Here is a 20,454-nt window from a genome sequence, read left to right as displayed (position 1 = left end):
TTTGGGGATTTTCTTTGTATGGAAAGTTATGTTAAAAGTTCTAACTTTAGTTATAATGACCGATGCAACTTCAGAGTCTTCTTTGGGACAGAAATAATAAAAATGTATATAGACACTGTAAGTATTTGTTTATACCACTTACACCTTAGGTTTCCTGCATTTACAGATTAGAGCACTTGGCCTTGGTAGTTTCTTTTATGTTTACAGTTATACATTGACGGATGGAGAAACTGTCAAACTGCAAAACTTGATCAAATGTGTGACCATATTAAACATGTCAGTGTGATGGGATTAAACACAAAAATACAAATGTATTTTATGGGTCCTGCTATAAAGTCTTCTGTTGTCTCTCTGCTGCAGGGAACCAGGTGAGCAGCAGGCTGATGAGCATGCGCAGTGCTAACGGGCTCCTGATGCTACCTCCAAAAACAGAGCAATACGTGGAGCTGCACAAGGGCGAGGTGGTTGACGTCATGGTCATCGGCCGGCTATGATGTCATCACAGAGGGACGGAGCGTCGGCGTTATATAGCGAGGGTTGGAATGGGTGGTTCACGGTGCATGTCCACATATCATTGACTATTCTGTAATATGCAACGGCACAGCTAGTTTTTATTGATTTGGATAACGTTGAGGTATAGTCAACATCTTGATCACAACCTAGATACATATGAAAAAATTAATTTAAAAAAGATTATAGTATTTCAAACAAAGAAAATATAACTTTTAATGAAAAAATCTAATTATAAAAAGAGATTTATTCTGTAATATATTATTATGATTATTCTTATTATTATTATCATTATTCTTCTTATTATCATTATTATATTAAGGCAACTTCGTTCCTTTCATTGCAATTGCTTTGTGTGTTCAATGCTAGACCTTATCTATAGCAGTAGCATTTTAATAGACAGCTGTAGGTGCCTGCCAGGACAAAAAAAGAAAAATATTATTTTCTCATCTTTAGTGGAAAAAAATAATCTGTTTTTTGAAAATGACGAAAACATTGAGGAAGACTCCAGATTTCCCACGGTGCTCAGCTACAAGGAAGAGGGGGCACATCAAGACCACTTCCTCTTTTGAGCGCCTATCAAGGTGACACTTCTGTTTTTCTCTCATTAGTATGCATCATATTGGCTTCACAAAGAGCTTTGCTTGTTGTTTATCTTGTGAGTCTTGTTTATGTGCGCAGTGCCAAATGCCTGGGCAGGGAAGAGGTGATGTTGGGATGGGGAGGTGGGGGGGGGCACACCCCAGTCTGCCCAGACCCTGAAGCTTCCTTATATTCACGGTGACCGGGTGTAAACCCTGCCCTAACCCCCCCCAGGGGCAGGCTTAACCTGGGAAAAATAATCTTTTATTTGATCAAATATTTAAGAATAAAAAATGAAAGAAAAGAAACAGCTTCTTTAAGTGCTGACAGCCTTTTTAACCAACTTCACAAAAAATGTACAGAAAAAAAGAGAACCATATTGTACAGATATATGTGACCAGCACTCCTACGGAAATTATTAAGCAATGAGGAGACATTGAACAACGCTGTACTATAACATTTTCTGTAATGATATGAAACTGATGAAAGAGACTAAGATAATAAAAATCCTTGATCATTATGTAAAAAAGTTCTTGTTGGTTTTCCTTTTTTAATAAAATATATCGAAAGAAAAAAATAGTGATTTTCTTCTTTGCTACTAAGTTTGATAGCCTGAGGTTAGAGAAAGTCTGTGAATTATGAATGAATGAGCAATGGTCTTACTTTCCTTACGCACCGGTCCATGTGCAGTCAGTTCCCAATGGGAATGTGCTTAACTGCATTAATATGAACGTTTTCCCTCCTTTGCATTGGTGGAAACAAACTACTGTAACTACTGCACTATAGTTTGTATTCTATACATAAAATGTTGAGGTACTTGACAGGAATATTTCCATTTTATGCAACATTATATCTCTAGTTGTTTATTTTTCGAAGGGAAATTGTGTACTTTCTACTCCACCACATTTATTTGAAAGGGAATTTTATTTTTCTTGACTTTTTACAAAAAAGCAGGGTCAGGTTTGGTTCCTTGTCCTGTTTTGGGTTGTTCTCTTTGAGTTGTTAACAGCTCTACCAAAGACCTATTTCATTTCTAGAATTCTCTTTTGGTTTAATTGAAATGACTGTTTGAGTCCTTCAGAGTTAAAAAAAAAAAAAAAAAAAAGAATATATTTGACAAGTTAAGATGAAAAAAAGTCCCAAAATGAATGGAAATGTGTGCAGTTGGTACTTTCCACCAAAGCTTCTTAGACGAACAAGGAAAAAACAGCTGCATTTGAATGAAGCGCTGTGAAGCAAAGGGGATTTTAGCTGTCTTTCTTTCTAGGAAGGTAAGTATTTAAGAATCGGGAACTGGCAGGAGTTATCCTAATGAGGAAGAGAGGTTAAGCACAGAAGTGTCAAAAGGGATTAACCTAATAGAAAATACAGCAGGAAAAGGCAGCCTCGGGCTTTGGTGTAGATATTTCTGTGGCTGTATGAGATTAGACCATTTCTGTTCTGCTCTGCCAGGTAGAATGACAGTAGATCCCATTAGTTGCTGATGATTAATGCTGTGACATGAACTTAGTTGAATTAATCTATGTGAATGTGTATGAAATTGATGGGATGTTAGGGGATCAGTGTGAAGACGATTGTTGAAAATAACAGTGAATGTGTTATACTCTCAATGGCAACATGCATGTGTGTTATTACTAACAGGGTAACAAGAGATCTTCCAAGCATTTTGTGGTTTGATAAGAAATGCAGGATGATCATTGTTGGCTACATGCATTACACAGCAGGAATAATACAAGTGTGTCAAAATAGCATCTGACTAATTGTTACATTTCATCACTGTATAAAACATGTTTAGTGTATCTGTTAATAATATGTTAAGCATGTTTCACCTGCAAAAGGCATTGGTTTCTGTTGAGAGCAATACAAAATGTAGCACTCAAAGGGTTTAGCCCATGAAAACAAATCAGTGGTTTTGGCTTTCTTTAAGCGAATAAACCTGTATGTTTCTTGTTCTGAGTTATATTGTTTATTGCACTTATTGTAAGTCGCCTTGGTTAAAAGCTAATTAAATCTAAAAAAGGGAATGTTTTGGAGCAGCCCAATTTTTGGGGAGGTGAGGTAATTCCGTGTCTGGCTGAGGGGGGTGCTGTGGAGCCGCAGTGTTGCCAGGGAGACGACGCAAAACAGCAGTTCCACAGCGATGGCCACAAGTGTCCCGTCTGAACCCGGACTAAACTCACTGTGGCTGAGCGCGGAGCTGAGAGCACCGGGGGACACTTCACCGCATCTGTGTGAATAAAACATTCCCAGAGCTTTGGACTATAAAGGAGTAGCTGCTTCGTGCTTAAAGCCACTCAACTTGCTGTCTGTAAAGTGGTAAGTCTGTTACGGGACAGCTAACTTTACCGTTAAGCTACGCAGTTAGCGGTACCCGGATGCTAAGCTAACAGTTATCCTGATTGCCCTTGTTAATATAAGTCGAGTATTTTGCAGTAAAATAGCAACAAGGTGTTTTTAAATCTGCTTTTGCTGCTGTGTATGAATGTGCAGCATCATCATGGCTATGTTGTGATGTACCAAGAAACCGATAATTACTTCTACACAAAGACTCTGTAATGCCTTTGGTGACTCATTGAAACATCTTTATTTACCGTTACCTCAAGCCAAGCCAGCAGCCGCTAGTTTTAAAGCACAGAGAGCTATGATTAATGTATGAAAATGTTTTCTGGTTTCACCCTCAGGATGTTTTTGCATGTAGCTAATTTTAGCCAGAGATATATCTGATGGTGGGGGCGGTTAACCAACAGAAACTCAGCTGACTTTCAGTGATAAACGTACTATTATGTGGACACAACAAAAGACTACTTCTTTGAGAGCTGTAACTGATTGACATTTATACAAATACCTTTTTGACCTTATTCTAAAATCAATAACTCACTGAGAGGAATTTGGATCTATTTACTCTGGTTAAGGATTAAAGAGTAGTCTACAGTTCTGCTGTTGTGACAAAAAGGGGTGGACATCCCAAGAAATAGCAGTAATTCATAAAATAAAGTATATATGTTTCTGTGTTGTAGCCTACTGGCTGCTAAATCAAGTCTTAATCTGTTGAAGGCATCAAACATATAGGTTGGTTTGTTTATAGTCTTTATACCATAGTTTTAAAAAGTATTCCAGTTTAGGACATGTCTATGGATCAATAGTCTGATACTCTAGCAATATTTCACCCACACATTCTGGATTGATTGTAAATGCTTGAACTTCACAGATATATTTAATATTTTCTTAGTTTGTGGCTTTATAATTTTAGTTTGTATTTAATATGTTTGGCCTTCCAATGTAACCTCAGACTGATCAGTTTGCAGCTTTCTGGATTTGACCTTAACTGTTGCTCTCTGATTTCACATCACATGACACGTTTAGCTCATTTGCATCAATTTGACTCATCTCTGGAGTCTTGCAGTGGCTGAAAACTTGTACCATATACCTATCTCAAACCAAAATGTTCATATTGCCGTGTCTAGGTTGGTCTATGCACTTCCATTCATTCTCCATCATGTACCCAGTTCCCCCCTGTTATTCCCAGCATCCCTCCCAGTACTGTGGTGGCCACTGAGCTGAGTAGGGCATGCGATCCAGGCTTAATTAAGCCCACAGGAACAGATGGCCCGCTGGCAGTCTGCTGTTTGTCGGCCATACTCCGCCGCTCTAAACAGAGCTAAATGCTTGTGCAGGGGAGGGGTTTGGGAGCTTCTTCCAAGAGCCGGGGGATAGATCTGCCAAATGTAATTAGCTGTGGGAAGTAGGTAGAAGAGGGGGAGGGCTGCCATGAGGTAACAGGTGACATGTGTCTATGACTGACTGTATGACATGGATTGGTCCAGCCATTGTTTATCCTTTCCATGCGTGCAGATTTTCCCCCATGCACACAGAAAAGTGTCTCTAAATGTTCAGAAGTTATTATTATTTTTCACCATGGAGGTTCCAGGAAATATGCATACAGGTGTGTATTTTTTTAAGAAATAAATGGTCCAGAGAAAGGGAGCCTTACCTAAACCCCTGCATACCATAAGCTAATATCTCCTTACTTAATGATTGTTCTTGCAACAGGATTTTCTGTCTTTTCCCACTGACTGAATAAACATAAGCTCCAAGTAAACTCTTCCAGTCATACTTCATCTGCTTCTGCACCTTAAACCTTAAAATAGATTATAATCCATCTGCGTAACAATGATAGGAGATCCGGTAGTAGTAATTGTATGTCAGGCTTCAAATTAGAACACAGGATCTTTATCCGGGCATCCGGGCGTTGGCTTCGGACTTTGATTAAGCTGTTCATGAGGATGGAACCGTCGGGGACAGGTGTACCCGAGCGAGTGGCTGCATGATGCTGAACTGAAGGGATTTCAGGTGACGAAGGCCAGAGAGCTTTCCATGTCCGAGTAAGATTAGCCGTGCGATAGATCAGAAGATTAGGAGTAAATGTTGGCCTTGATCAACAGCCAGAGACCAAAACCAAGTATAACAAAGTAAGTAGGACTTGTTCTTTTAAACAAACTCTATATAATAATACATTTACACTGTCAAAGATATTAAGAGAATGGAGCTTTAGTCATAATAATGATGATTTTTCTCTGATAGACTTTCATAAATTTTATAAATTTTATAAAATAAAAAAATTAATAAACCTCATAAAATTAAAATAAAGCCAGATGAACCCTTCACTGCCTTTTTTAAAGTGTATAAAAACTAAAATGGCAATCAGAAAACAGAAGTCTGCCCCAGGGGTAATCCGCTCCAAACACGCAATGACTTCGTCCTTGGCTCCTTCCTTCTCTGAGCTGCACTGCATTTCCTGAAAAGTGGGCCAGTAGGGTTTCAGTAATCCTGCCGTAAAAAAGACAGACGGACAAACAATTTGAACCAAAAACATAACCTCCGTGGCACACTTTAAAAAGATTGTGTTGGTAACCAAGGCCCCAGAGTTCTGAAGTCTCTTCAGGATTGTCAATCGGCAAACTGGTGCATATTCGGTTTATAGTTTTCTAAGAATGCAATAAATACAACGGACAAAAAAATGTAGTCCTTTTATCTTTTTCTAAATGTTGCTTATTAAAAAAAGTGCCGAATTTTTAGAGATACCTATTTTTTTAGAGTAAGAGTAAATTAACATTTAAAAAAAAAAAAAAAAGGAAATCTATTTGAACTCCTTCTTTGTTTATTTCAGGATGACAGATCACAGAAAGATCATCCTCCGCTGGCGTGCTATGGCCTCTGTATCGAGCAGTGCTTCGGATCACCTGGGCAGACCTCAGTAAACTCCGGGCTGGTTTGAGCTGCTGGGATGATCACCTCCCATATGAACGGTTATGTGCAAGAGGCCTCTGGTCAGGCCATGAGCCACAGGGAGAGGGCCGTGGACTGTCCGGGGGAGGAGAGCAGCATCGTCAAGTCTCCCCGCTGCAGCGCCCACATGGAGAGGATCCAGCACTACCAGGAGGAGCTGAGGAAGAGGAGGGAGGAGGAGAGCAGGGGGAAGCACGAGATCGACCCCAACGCTTCACTACGGCTCAAGAAGCTGGCACAGAACCCCAAGGTGGGCATAGACAATCCCACCTTCGAGGGGAAGGAAAAAGCCACCAAAGACACATGCTCCCTGGATCCTTTAGCCGGTGAGTTGAAAGGAGGGGGGGGGGGGGGAGTCTTTACTGGGGTGAGAGAGGGTGGAAGGAAGGAAAGAAGGTCATCTAGAAGAAAAGGGAGTTTTACAAACATTTAGTGAAAACAAAAGGATGGAAACAAAGACTATTGAGAGTGCAGGGCGGAGGGCGGAGGTGGAGGAGGGTGATGTCATTCAGGAGCTGTCCGTCACTTCCTCTGGTTAGCGCCAACTCTGTGGTGAAGCCCATCACTTGGTCAACATTTGAATGTGTGTAAAGACATTTATTAATTGTGTGCACGCAATTGGAGAAGGTTGGGTTCATTGTTTAATCAGTCACTCAGCACAATTAGGTATTGCAAAGAGTGTGTAGTCGGACGGCTTGAATGTGTCAGTGCACCTAAACATGGGTTTCTTTAGGATACAGTTTATTATTCTATTTGACTACAATAGGTATTGGTGTTGTGTCAACCTGGGCCTCTCATCTACTATTTAAACCTGCTCTCATCAATGTATTAAACATTACTGTGGACTGTAGAGCTAAAGTTGTTGAGTCCTATAAAATGTAACTGTCTATGAGCTAGGGCTGCTCGATTATGGCAAAAATCATAATCTCGATTTATTTGGGTCAATAATTGATATCACGATTATTAAAAACAATTATCCATTCACATTGAAAAAATCCATTTATTGAAAAAAAAATATTTCAACTATGTTTTTAACGGTTGATTACCATGAACTTTAAGTATAATTCAACTGAAAAACCAATAATTAAAAAAAATCGTTTTACTTCGATTAGGTTGTTTTCATAATGGTTGCAAGCCAAAATCGTAATTGCGATTACAATACGATTAATTGAGCAGCCCTATGAGCCGTGATACAGCTCCAGTGTATTCACTGCAGCAACTTCAAGCCCTCAAAGTCTGACTTGAATACAAACCAGGACTAGGGATCAGAATTGTTCACCTCAGTAACAGCTTGATTTCTCACTGGAGGAGAAAAATCCCACATACTAAAAATCTTCCACCGCAGCGCTTCAAAAACACACCGTTCTGCCCTGCATGCATTACACAGCTGATTATACTGTGATTTAAATTGCACAAGTTGTCTGTAAAAGGATGTTTGATATAGTGTGCTGTCATGTTTGCACCTCTAAAAGTCACCATAACTCTTAATTAACCCTTTAAATACTGACGGGACACCCACAACTATGAGCACTCGTAAAATACAACATGTAAGACGTGTCTCTGTCTCGGCCTCTCTACAGAAGTGGCGGAGGTGCTGCAGGCTCTGAAGTGGGCGCAGCACTGCCTGCACGACGCGCAGAGCCAGCAGGATGTGGAGCTGATAATGCAGCTCGTTGTCAAGGAGGACTTCAGGAATGCCTTCACCATCTACAGCGCTGTGTCCCAGCAGATGGCCATGGTCAGCCCCAACTCGCCCCTCACAGCGCAGGCAGAGGATCTCTGCATGGAGGTACACACAATGGTCATTTTTGAAAGAATGCGTTGACGCTGAAGAACTCAATGAAGCGTCAAAAACAAATCTTTGCTTGAGGTGACGATTCATTCAACAAAGCAGTTCATTGTTATGAAATGTAAATTGTTTTGTGGTTAACAAGGTAAGTGAAAACTAAAATGAAGGATTTGCGTGGAAACTTAGTGAGCAGGAAAAACACTTTAAAGAAAACCTTAAAGGGGTGAGGGTAAAACACATGAAGTAAACAGGGAGATCTACTCCTTTATAGAAAAGGAAGGAAAAGGCTTTAACCAATACTTAAATATAAGGTTTGGTATTCTACTAAGAAATCATATTGTTTTATTTTATTCCCCTGTCACCTATAGATGTTTTCTCTTTGAGTAACAGTGCTGACTTCTGAGTGACAGAGAGCAAAAAACATCTTATGTTCGACTAGGTGGGAATTCGCCACACCTGACTCTCGTTGATAAAACACAAGCCAGTTGGTCTCTACTGAGACAACAGTAATTGTCTTGTGTCCCTGCCGAGCCGAGCCGAGCCTCTACATGTCAGCTGTTTAAACGCAGCCTGTCACTCAGAGCTCGATCCCTGTCAGGAGACCGACATTGTGATATAGTTTGCTGGGAAACACCCACCGAAAGCATCATTAGGATTAGTTTCCACTTTTGACAGGTGTAACATGAAAGCGCAGTCAGAGCGGTGCAGGGAGATGTTCAGCTGATAGCTCGATGTGTAAGAGTTAAGAAAGAAATTGATGGAACAGGCTACGAGAGTTCACTCAAAGGACACTAAGCTGTTCTGCTACATCATTTGTATTCCAGTCTTGACAAGTGTGGTGTAAGGATAGAGATGATCTGCTTTGCTTTAAACACACACATGTTGTCAGTGTGTGCCCTCACCCACCACCAGGCACAGCTCCCGAAGCGCTTAACAACGCGTAACAGTTTGAGCTGCAGTGTGTCTAAACTAAGTGGCTGTGCTGTGTGACACTTAGGTTGGGGCTGTTGGGTAAACTAATCTCCCAGCAGCCCTTGGTGCGGGCCGAGCGGTGCAGCACACTGTAGGAAGGAGGCCAGGATATTGGGCGGCTAGAAAAAGAAACTCAGGCAGCTTACACCAGTGTGGGTGGAGGCGGGGGGGAGGGGGGAGGGGAAGGGAGAGTACATCACCTTGTTAGTAAGAGCTTCAATCAGTGTTATGGATTGACTAAGCTGCAAACATGCGGCAGATAGACAGAGGAAGACAACACAAAAAAGGCCTCCTGTTAGGATTCGGTACAAGGTCTGTGACAAAGACAGTGGCATCTTCCCGCTACATGTCAACACAAGAGCCACAGAAACCAAATGAGAACAATTTAACAGAGAGTGCAACGTCCGAAGAGATGAGAGCTGTGAAGAGCTTTCCAAGTTCCTTATTGTTAGATTTGATAGAATGCTACATTTAGGGTGTCACATTTATTTGAGTATTTATTTAATTTAACTTTCAAGTTACAGTTAGCATATTTTAATCGATATAGCTTATTTGACAGTTCAGTGCTCAACTCCATATTTAGACATTTGTGGTGTTCACTTTTTGACCCTTAATGTACATAATATGTTTCCTTTGTCCTTATACAGCCTACTGTTGGTTTGGGTGTTGGGGCATGAATACTATGAATACACAATGAAAATGAAAATGTCAATGTCAGCCAACAAAGTGTTGTGAAAAAGGGGAATTCAGACCAAGCAAATTACACAAGAGAAGTAAGCCGAGAAGACGATTTGCAACTATTGTAGAACATGTAAAGTTGAATTGTGATGAACCAACCCCCAAATAACTCGGTGCGGAGGGAAAGAGCATTATCATAACCCACTCACAGGGGTTTTGAATGTTTTGGGATATCTCATCTCAAATGAAACTGAGACATGATGTTTAAAAGTTGACAGTGTGCCCCCTATGGTTGGGGCCGGTGAATCACCAAATCCCAAGAATCCCTCCTCTGGGGGCGTTAATGTGTTCAGATGTCTTGACACACATGGCCTACAGCCAGGTCAGGTTGGGAAATGAGTAATTTGTCCGACGTGTTGTCTGACCACGTCAGATATCAAATGTATTTATACCTGTTCCAACGAGCCAGATTTAGAGACATTAGAGGAGGGGGACGTCACGATAATTGTTAAAGAGATTTCAATCAACATTTTACTTGTTTTCAAAATTACATAATTCTTGACAGGACTGTGGTTCTTACTATTAAGACTCTAAATTTAAAAATGAAATTAAGAGAGTAGAGATTTGACCATAGTTATATTTAAAGGAGCCCTATTGTGCTTGTTGGGGTGACATGTTACCTGTAGTGTGCTATATAGGTTTTTGTGCATGTCAATGGTCTGCAAAGGCCCAGTGTTCCCTCCACACACACACCCCCCCTCCCTCTACCTGAAACGCCTCCATTGGACTATACTTCAGTAACATAGTGACATCACCATGTAACACTCACTCTTCTCTCGGCTAGCGCTCCAACAAATTGTGTCTGATACGCTAAGGCAGGACACCTCTAAGCGGTTGACCAATCATAACAGAGCTTCCAGCTAACCAATCAGAGCAGACCGGGCCCTGGTTCCCTCACCGTAGCTGTGTGTCTGTGTGTGTTTTAGGTCCAGAGGATTCTCCAGGCCAGCCATCAGAGGGAATGCTTGGAGCTCAAGGCTCTGCTCACCAATCCTCATCTCCAGGTTAGATGTCCGCCTGCCAGTTGTGCCTTAAGAATAATAACCATTGATATTATTATACTTCTTAACAACGAGGCTCAGCAGGGCCTTATAGACCAACTCATTCATTTAGTTAATATGCTGATAATTGAAAAGGTGAATTATAATTATTTTTATACTGTAGAATTCCAATAGGGTAATTGTTTCTTTTGCACCTTCCACTGGGAGGTCAGACGTCATGATTGAGTTAATAGTCTATTATAAGAAGAATATAAGCACTTCAATGACAGTTCGACTCTGTCTCGTTGTGTCATCGTAAATAAATACTGAGATGAAAGGCAGATCAGATGTCACAGCGCTCCCTCCTGATACATGCAGGCACGGTTCAGTCACGTTGGTGTCCCTTTTTAAGTTTGCTTAAGGATGTATGGGCAGGGCAGATGTTTGCTTTACAAATTAAATAATTAAAGGATAGATTTACCTTCCTGTAATTATTATGATAGTGTGCGAAACCCATTTTCAAGGTCAACTAGTCCTAGCAGGTGACTCAGGAGTGACCTTATGTAAATGAGGTTGTAATGTTAGCCAGCTCTTTGTAAGGAAAGAGCGTGATTAGTATGATCTTTGCCAACCAACTTTCATTGAAATAAATTAAGAAAATAGGCAATCAGGGATGTATAAGATCGCATATTTTATAGATGGCATATTTAAAAATGTCTCAGCAGTAGTTTAGTTTATATAAATGAAAGATTGTAAGCATTATTCTCCTAAGAAGGTGGGGGCTTCTTTTAAATGCAGTAATTTTGCAATGCAATGTTCTTATCACAGGAATATCCCCATTAAAAGCTTAATTTATCATTGTGAGCTGCAGGTAAAGAGAGCAGGTATATAAAATAAGGATTTAGGGATATTGTATTATCAAAGTGGGTATAATTTACCGTAGCAAAGAGGTAGAATATATATATATATATATATATAATGTGGAGTTTCAAGAGGTGTAAATGTAACATTGAAATCAGCATGTTATTTATTATTAATTAATTCAAATCAATTCTATACAATATGAGGCTGATGTGACTGTATATGAAGAAGATGGATGTGCAAAGTATTGACTAAATAACATTCAAATGTTCACAGTTTAAAAAAGCAAACCTCGTCCTCAGTGGGACATCTGTTTAGCATTAGCTCTGTCAACATTAAAACAAAGAAACGGATATTTAAACTGCATTGCTTTGAAGTGGCTTGAATTGATCACTTTAAGGTTCAGTGAACCTTCTGTAAAATAAAAAAAAGCCACATTATGAGACATCATCGTCCATTAGAGAGGCAGTAAGGTGAGAAAGGACCTGCAGGTGCTGCTGCTGTGATGTCACGGTTCAGGGTTCTGACAGCGCAGCGCCAGGGGGAGGGGGGGGTGGATGCTTGACCTGCGTGACTGTATGAACCACAGATTCTCTCATTGCCCTGTTAGCCTCTCCACTGAGCTGGATCCATGTAGCCGGGGGGGGGGGGCAGTGTGATGAGATGAGCCTGGTGGCACAGAAAGTGGAACAGATTATGTTAGTTTCTCTGCAGGGGGGGGGGCTCACATGAGTCACCCTGTAGTGTGTACAGGTAAACAACAACACACCCGATACCCAGATACATGTGTGAGAGGGAAGGAGCCCCATGGAGTCCACCCGTCTACTTTTCAACTGTTCCTAACACACAGCTTCCTGAGCCAAAGGTGTTGGGTGATTGATGGTGGTGGATCCTGACTCCTAAATGCAGGTGGAGATTAAGACGGATTGTGTGTACGCCAAAGCTTAGCCCGGCTTCCTCTCTCAGGTCCCCTCGCCGCGGGATAGAGAAACTCATTTGGACGGACGGTTATTAATTGTGGGGTTCGGAGCGCGTGTCACATTAGATGAAGTGAAGCAGCAATCTCTGTTTTATTCCTGGCTCCGAGGTGGCTCTGCTGACTGGTCTTGTTAAAAAAGATTCGGGGGGGGGGGGGGGGGGGGGGGGGCAGGGCAGGTGCATGTTTAAGGATTTTTTTTTTTTTACTTCTTTTAATTTGTTAGTGCCAAACCACTATATTGTAATACATATTGTAAACGTATCATTTCATTTTCATGCCAACCATGTTATAAAAGATCTCTACAAGCACAATATTATACTTCCTTTGTTTGTAATTTAAATCTTTATCGTCCCAATACACATGGCATTAACATGCTGGTTACAACAACCTAACAATCATGTGACAAAAGGCCAGCAAGGAAATACAAATAAAATAAAATAAAAAGCGAGGGATATGTCTTCATGTTATTATAGTCTTGAAGAAACATGTATCTATTAGCTATTGTTCCAGTCAGACGTCTTTGTTTTGAGTCCATTTGTCCCACTTTCTGTTGAGTTGTGGTTCTTTCCTAGTGATAGCTTTCTTGCTGGATATTAGCATCATTTTGATCAAATATCTGTCACTTGCAACAATTTCCTCAGTGAATTTACATAAATAGAGTACCAAACAGCTATTACAAACCTCATACCCTATTATTATTATTATTATTACCCCGGGCGCCGTTCAAAATGGCAGCACAGTGCTCCTAACACTAGGATGGGACAAATGCAGAGAAGCAATTTCCCCACGAGGGATTAATAAAAGTCCATCTTATCTTATTGACGTATTTCCTTTCATATCATTTCCCAATATTAAACCTTTTAATCGTATTCCCATTACCTAACGCTGCCGCCTCCTCTATGTCTTCTGTCTGTTTGTGAAACGTCTGTGTGTGTCCGCTCTGTGTGTCTCTCCATGTGTCTCTGTGTGTGTGTGTGTTCGATGTGGCAGGCCCTGATGCAGGCTCATGACACGGTGGCAGGGCAGGAGATAGCCGAAGAAAGTGTGGCCCAGTACCTCGGAGAGACGGTCAAACTGGTGCGTCTGCAGAAGGCCCGCGACACCCCACTGGTGAGCAACATCTATTCATGTCACACTTTTGTACGTGTGCTTTTTTAAATGACTCCTCAGCTTCAAGTTGAACGCCCACGCAGCGTTCAATTAGATTATTCTAAGGAGCGACAAGAAGAAATCATAAAAAAGTGACATAATGGATGTTTAGCATTCTTGTATATTGTGTTTTTTCTTTCTTGCATTGTGTGTCCAGAAAAAGCCTCTCCTCTCAGCCTCCACCATGCTTCACCACGCACATTTATCATATGGGTGTGTCAGTGTCAGAGGACCCACAAACCAACAGAGCAGCAAAATGCCTGTCACTGTGAGCTCCGGAGGGAAATTGGCAATGACACAATGATGTTCACCTAATGTGACATTTATTTCTATTCAAACTCCTGCTCCCCCCATCTGCTTTTCACTTTGTATCCCTCAGTTTACTGTCATATCGGGACAAAAATGTGCGTTTCATTGTGTGTGTGTGTGTGTGTGTGTGTGTGTGTGTGTGTGTGTGTGTGTGTGTGTGTGTGTGTGTGTGTGTGTGTGTGTGTGTGTGTGTGTGTGTGTGTGTGTGTGTGTGTGTGTGTGTGTGTGTGTGTGTGTGTGTGTGTGTGTGTGTGTGTGTGTGTGTGTGTGTGTGTGTGTGTGTGTGTGTGTGTGTGTGTGTGTGTGTGTGTGTGTGTGTGTGTGTGTGTGTGTGTGTGTGTGTGTGTGTGTGTGTGTGTGTGTGTGTGTGTGTGTCAGGGTGCAACGGTGCGTAACGACATGGACAGTGTGTTGGTGAGTCGGGTGGTGAAAGGTGGAGCGGCGGAGAAGAGCGGCCTCCTCAGTGAAGGAGACGAGATCCTGGAGATCAACGGCATATCTATCCGCGGGAAACACGTCAACGAAGTCCACGACCTCCTGGTGAGGAACAGAAAGGATCCATTGGTGTTTCAATGATTCACAATAGTTTTGTAATATTTACCTTCAAGTGCTTTAACTGTCTTGAACAATAATGGCGTGTACATGTAATGCCATAAAGGGCGTTATCATGTATTCATAAATGTTGATTATAATAGGAACATCGGGCATAGCTGTTGATATTAGGTTTTAACAACGATGCATGTCCACTTCAAGAATAATGTGTAGTTAGTTAGAAGACATTAAAGCCTCAGACATGTCAATAGATGGTTGTTGTTGGTTATGTTTAGGTTTCACCTTGACTATTACAGAAACTGTATTTATCTCTGAAAAGAACAGTGTTTTATTTAAATGTGATTTGAAGTATATATATATACCTGAGCTTTTGTTCTTGAATAGATGCACTCTCAAAATAGAATGTACTGCTATAAACTGTACCAGAAGTTTGAAGTAAAAACCAAAGTAAAAATACAGTTTTATGGAAATCGCTGTCATAATTAATTCATCACTTCTCATCTTTTCCATCAGCAACAAATGCAAGGCACTCTGACCTTCCTCCTCATCCCGAGCTCTCAGATTAAACCTGCCGCTCACAGACAGACTGTGGTAAGTCTCTAATGCTGTGTGTGTGTGTGTGTGTGTGTGTGTGTGTGTGTGTGCGTGTGTGTGTGTGTGTGTGTGTGTGTGTGTGTGTGTGTGTGTGTGTGTGTGTGTGTGTGTGTGTGTGTGTGTGTGTGTGTGTGTGTGTGTGTGTGTGTGTGTGTGTGTGTGTGTGTGTGTGTGTGTGTGTGTGTGTGTGTGTGTGTGTGTGTGTGTGTGTGTGTGTGTGTGTGTGTGTGTGTGTGTGTGTGTGTGTGTGTGTGTGTGTAAAGCCTGTCTGCTTGCATACAGCACTAACCTTGGCCCTTGTCCTCAGATGCACGTACGAGCCTACTTTGACTACGACCCCTCCGACGACCCCTTCGTGCCGTGTCGGGAGCTCGGCCTGTCCTTCCAGAAGGGGGACATCCTCCACGTCATTAGCCAGGACGACCCCAACTGGTGGCAGGCCTACAGGGACGGAGACGAGGACAACCAGCCGCTTGCTGGACTGATTCCAGGTCAGGGTCTCCAGAGCTGAATATCAATCTGTAGCTTATTACTACACAAGGGGGGATAACAACTGCAAGGACAAGTGTTGACCAATATCAAATCGCTGAACACGCTGTATTGAAACTAAAACGTAGATGGTATGTACATTTACAATGAATACGGTTATATATTTTACAACATTTATACTTCTTTAAGTTGGTATGGATTATTTCTTATAAACCTCCAAGGGAAAATCTAAAGTCTGTCACTGAGGGGAGCTCTAAAATAGCAGTTTTTGTGATATATTTTGCGATATATTTGTATTTCAAAGGTAGTGTTTCACACAGACTATAACTAAAAGGTATTGTTTAATTCATGTTTTTGTTTGATTGTAGATAAGACTAAAAGGCTCTGATTTTTTTGGACGGCTAAAACATCACTACAAAAAACAGGATGATTCATATAAACAATGACTAACAAGTACATTTGAAACAGGATTAAGAACAAATACAACATTGCTGATTGAATTAACACTGATGCCAGAATATCAATGTTGTTTAGACTACAAAGGAATTCTCCTTCCTCCCCAGCACTTCTTCAGGATGCACTCACAGTAAAGTATTCGAATGTTGTCCGTGACTAATAAGTTGGCAGCACTATCCTGGCAGGAAACACCGCCCACCTGGCACATCAAGCAGATTAAAAACAAACGCCTAAGAATTATTAGCGACTGCTCTGTGACCCTCTGTTGTGTCTGGACCAAAACGAGGTTAAGCACTGGAAATGGAAAGCAGCTCCCTCGTGCTTTTTCCTCAGCATGCCTGGAATGTCTAGGAAGATTATGAAACACAGCGAGAGGTCTTGAAAAGCTTCGGACTTGTTTGTAATGTCTGCTGTTGAGTGTAGTGGTCCTATACATGAAACTATACATGTTGCGTTTTTTTACATAGATACATGTTTGTGAAATGGAAAATACTCTGGTTCTATATTCACAGTGCTGATCTGCTTATCTTTGCGTGTACCTTTTTCAGGGAAGAGCTTCCAGCAGCAGAGAGAGACCTTGAAGAGAACTATAACTGACAGGAGTCGTGAGCAGCAGGGTAAGGGTAAAAATACTGAAACACACACTGAGTGGTGAGAAAATACATAAATATACACATCGACCCTGACTCACAGGATTTTAGGTGGCTACATGAATGTCACTTAAGTGAAATGTTAATCACTTTTTAAAGCAAATATTTGTAAATGTCTCCAGGGAAAATTTGGTATGCAAAGAAAGGCAGGAGACAGAGGAAGAAGCCTGTGTCTACGCTGACCAGAAATGCTGGTAAGACTTTTTCTCTGAAGCATTTGAGAAGAATTTGTCCCCCTTTTTCTCCACCGCTACGATTTACAAAGCCCCTCCCTAACCCACGGACCTCCAATTGTCACTTCTCATTTACCTCCTGTCTGCCTGCGTGCTGGCTAGCTTCCAGCAGCCCACACATTGTGAGCAGTGTTAACCCTGAACCCAGAGCTGACACGTCTGACAGCAGCTTGTGTCGACGAGGTGTGTCACGGGTCAGATTAGTCCTGTCTCCACAGATGGGATCAGAGCACAAGCAGGTGCCTAAATGGCTTGAAGGGATGGGTGATGTTCTTGATTAACGCCGAGAAACACACATGTACTCAGACACACACAGTGGCCAACAGAAGGGGACTGGTAGGTTCCAGTATGAAGCAGGACAATGGTATAATAGACATAAGTCCAATGTCACATTTAGTCACAGAACAGTAGGCCATGAGCTGGAAAGGATTTGGTTTGTAATTGAAAGTTGTTTCATTAATCCCTCCCGACTGTCTCTTCAGACTATGAGGACATCCCGACCTATGAGGAGATGTCGCTCTATCACCAGCCCGCTAACCGTAAACGCCCCATCGCTCTGATCGGGCCGACCAACAGCGGCCATGACGAGCTGCGGCGGAGGCTTCTGTCCATCGAACCGGAGAAGTTCGCTGTTGCCGTCCCATGTAAATCCACGATGACTCACAATATCAAATACTCATCCCATTTTTTATTTTCCAGATTAAGAAAAATGGGGGATTTGGGAATTTACTTTACGCCTCAAAACATTTAACTGACCACTTTTTGAAGTTGTACTATAAAACGTTTTGTGTCATTAATTGTGTCAATAACAATTCTAATTTTGAATCTGTCCTTTCTCCTGGCTCAGACACAACCAGAAACATAAGGATACATGAGCGGAACGGGCGGGAGTACCATTTTGTGAGTCGGCCTGCCTTTGAGACCGACTTGGCGGCGGGGAAGTTCATTGAGTCGGGAGATTTTGGGAAGAATCTCTACGGCACCAGCACCGACTCAGTGCGACACGTCGTCAACTCTGGACGCATCTGTCTGCTCTGCCTCCACACCAGGGTGAGACACTGAGTACTTCCTGTTTCCCGGAGATGTCTATGTCTTATACGTTGATTACAAAGCACATGTCTTGATCTCTAGCATCATGGCTAGTCTGGGAGATCATTATCCTGCACATAAATATAATTGGGTTTGTTTTGGTTGATCAAACTCATTACTGCTGACCGCTATAGAACGTTTTGAAGTTAGGAACGTTTCATGTTTCAAGTTTGGTATTTCCGTCCATTTGACATATTCTTACGTCCCTGTTTTCCCTCTTGTCAGTCACTGCAGATATTGAGGACGTCCAACCTCAAGCCATATGTCCTCTTCATCGCCCCTCCTTCTCAGGAACGACTACGCACCCTGCTGGCCACAGAGGGGAAAACACCAAAGGTGCCCCACTGTCTGATGTGGCACGATTGTATTGTACTGATAAAAGTGAAAATGCACGCTGTAAATGCCATAGTTTGAGCCTATTTCAGCAAAGTGCCGGATTAAAACATTACACAATAAAAATGTTAATCCTGCATTTTGCTATAATAGATATAAAATAGATTTTCAGGGGGGAAATTAAAAAAAAAGCTTATTCTGAATACACCACAAATACAGAATATTGCATCACATCATTAATTAACCAACTAATACTTAGCTGTTACGGTGATATCAAAAAAATCATATCATTACAAATAAAATAATGACCATCCAAAAATGTCAGATTTATGTCAAATACATATAATAATATATGTCGTGATATCAATTCTCGTTTTCTGTGCCCAGCCTGACGATCTGAAGGAGATCATTGAAAAGGCCCGCGAGATGGAGCTCGACTTCGGCCACTTCTTCGATGCGACCATCGTGAACATGGATCCGGACCAGGCTTTCTACGAGCTGCGCAGGCTGATAGAGAAGTTGGACACTGAGCCGCAGTGGGTGCCCACCTCCTGGCTGTGCTAGAGGTCACAGGGGTCACAGAGGTCACAGAGGTCACTGCAAGGAGCCTCAGGGCAGCAGGAGGTTCAACAGAAGAGCAATAATGAATGTTCCTGGAGAGGATGGACAGTGCTGGTTGTCGCTGGATTTTCACGTGTTGCAGGGATGGACTCAAGTTTCTTACATTTCTTTATGTTTGTGTGTGTGTGTGTGTCTCTGTGGGTGATTTTGATTTGTTTATTATTGATCTCAGTTTATGCAAAGTCAATTATGAAACACATAGAAATGTTTCCATCCTATTCTTAATAGTAATTTATAATTGTAAATATATATTTTCTAGACAAAAAGAGAAAATATTTTATTGTTACATTTTGATTGTGTGTTATACCAAATGGTTCGCTCAGCTGTGAGAGCGTTACTGTCACAATTATAAAAATGGCTTCCACATAAAGCAGTTAACCAAAAGCTGTTTAGGTACCAAACAGAAGAGAAGCAGCTGTGCTTAAAGGCGGGGTAGGTCATTTTGGAGAAACCAGCTCGAGTGCGCTAGAATTTGAAAATACACAGTCAGAAAAAATCTGCCACTTCCTTACAGAGCCCCTCCTCCAACACACACGAACGCGCACATGACCAATGAGGGCACGAGATAAGTTTGTGCACAGATGGAAGGCTGACAGGCAGGTAGGCCATCCAGTTACTTTAGCCGGGCCGGCTCAGATGATTGGTCGTGCTTTTTACAGTACCACGGCTTCCACAGATGACATTTCTTTTATGGATTTGTTGTCAAAGCACTTCAGATATTCATTGCTATCGGGATGTTAAGAGCATTCCATGGAATATAACAAAAAGTGTATCTCGAGCCGGTTTCTCAAACGTACCTACCCCACCTTTAAAGTTGTCTTCCATTCTGAAACAGAGAAGGAAAAACTGCTGTGTTTTGAGTTACTTCCTCCACACCAGTGTCAGTATTATTGTGTTGTCTCATGTCTCAACAGACCTCAAATCTAAGGTATTGTCTCTCTAGCTGGTTAACTTTATTATATCATGATTCAAAGTGATGTTTTCTGTCAGTAGTGTTTGAACAAAACATCGTATCAGTTAGTGGTAAAAACTACTTTTGCAAGGTACTACTTCATAAGCACAATTCTGGAAAAGTGTTAATAAAATCTGATACATATGTAAACAAGCAATGTATATTCTGAAATAATTAAGTTCCCTTATCTTATTGAAGATAACATTTGAAATAAGTTGGTGTGGCATCACCAGTGTGGTTTATTCAGCCATTCTATGACCAATGTGGTAAATGTAGCATTCTGGTGCAAGATGGCTGCCATTCCTCATCTAGCTGAGAGACCCCTCAGAC

At 41.5% G+C, this 20,454-nt stretch overlaps 2 protein-coding genes across 11 annotated transcripts in view; both read left to right on the top strand.

The window, feature by feature from the left end:
• Nucleotides 1–1,688, top strand: part of gphnb (gephyrin b) — an 82,233-nt gene extending 80,545 nt beyond the window's left edge. For 8 of the 9 annotated variants that reach the window (XM_079647073.1, XM_079647071.1, XM_079647069.1 and 5 more), the window contains one exon: nt 361–1,687. In XM_079647073.1, the coding sequence (XP_079503199.1) occupies nt 361–494 (134 nt within the window). In that variant the 3' untranslated portion in view covers nt 495–1,687. Of the gene's footprint in view, nt 1–360 lie in introns of all 9 variants that reach the window. The other variant, XM_079647068.1, reaches the window with a different exon arrangement.
• Nucleotides 1,689–3,197: 1,509 nt separating this feature from the next.
• Nucleotides 3,198–20,277, top strand: pals1b (protein associated with LIN7 1, MAGUK p55 family member b). Of its 2 annotated transcripts, none has more exons than XM_079644743.1 (14): nt 3,198–3,408; nt 6,260–6,704; nt 7,959–8,167; nt 10,804–10,881; nt 13,700–13,807; nt 14,534–14,695; nt 15,221–15,298; nt 15,609–15,792; nt 16,795–16,863; nt 17,019–17,090; nt 17,612–17,773; nt 17,977–18,179; nt 18,444–18,554; nt 18,939–20,277. In XM_079644743.1, the coding sequence occupies exons 2-14, from the start codon at nt 6,377–6,379 to the stop codon at nt 19,113–19,115; spliced, it is 1,941 nt and encodes a 646-aa protein (XP_079500869.1). In that variant the 5' UTR covers nt 3,198–3,408; nt 6,260–6,376; the 3' UTR covers nt 19,116–20,277. The 2 variants fall into 2 exon arrangements, with proteins under 2 accessions (XP_079500869.1, XP_079500868.1); XM_079644742.1 differs by having other exon boundaries at nt 13,688–13,807.
• Nucleotides 20,278–20,454: the final 177 nt, after the last annotated feature.

Source organism: Notothenia rossii (assembly GCF_949606895.1).
Source record: "Notothenia rossii genome assembly, chromosome: 8".
Taxonomy (NCBI): domain Eukaryota; kingdom Metazoa; phylum Chordata; class Actinopteri; order Perciformes; family Nototheniidae; genus Notothenia; species Notothenia rossii.
The sequence above is the reverse complement of the archived record's forward strand: the minus strand, read 5'-3'. Positions and strand labels throughout refer to the sequence as shown.

Excerpts from the sequence above, each read along its gene's own strand:
- pals1b (XM_079644742.1), top strand. The coding sequence starts at position 6,377 with ATGATCACCTCCCATATGAACGGTTATGTGCAAGAGGCCTCTGGTCAG. Across the intron at positions 15,299-15,608 it reads CCGCTCACAGACAGACTGTG|ATGCACGTACGAGCCTACTT; the intron begins GTAAGTCTCTAA and ends CCTTGTCCTCAG. Across the intron at positions 15,793-16,794 it reads GCTTGCTGGACTGATTCCAG|GGAAGAGCTTCCAGCAGCAG; the intron begins GTCAGGGTCTCC and ends TACCTTTTTCAG.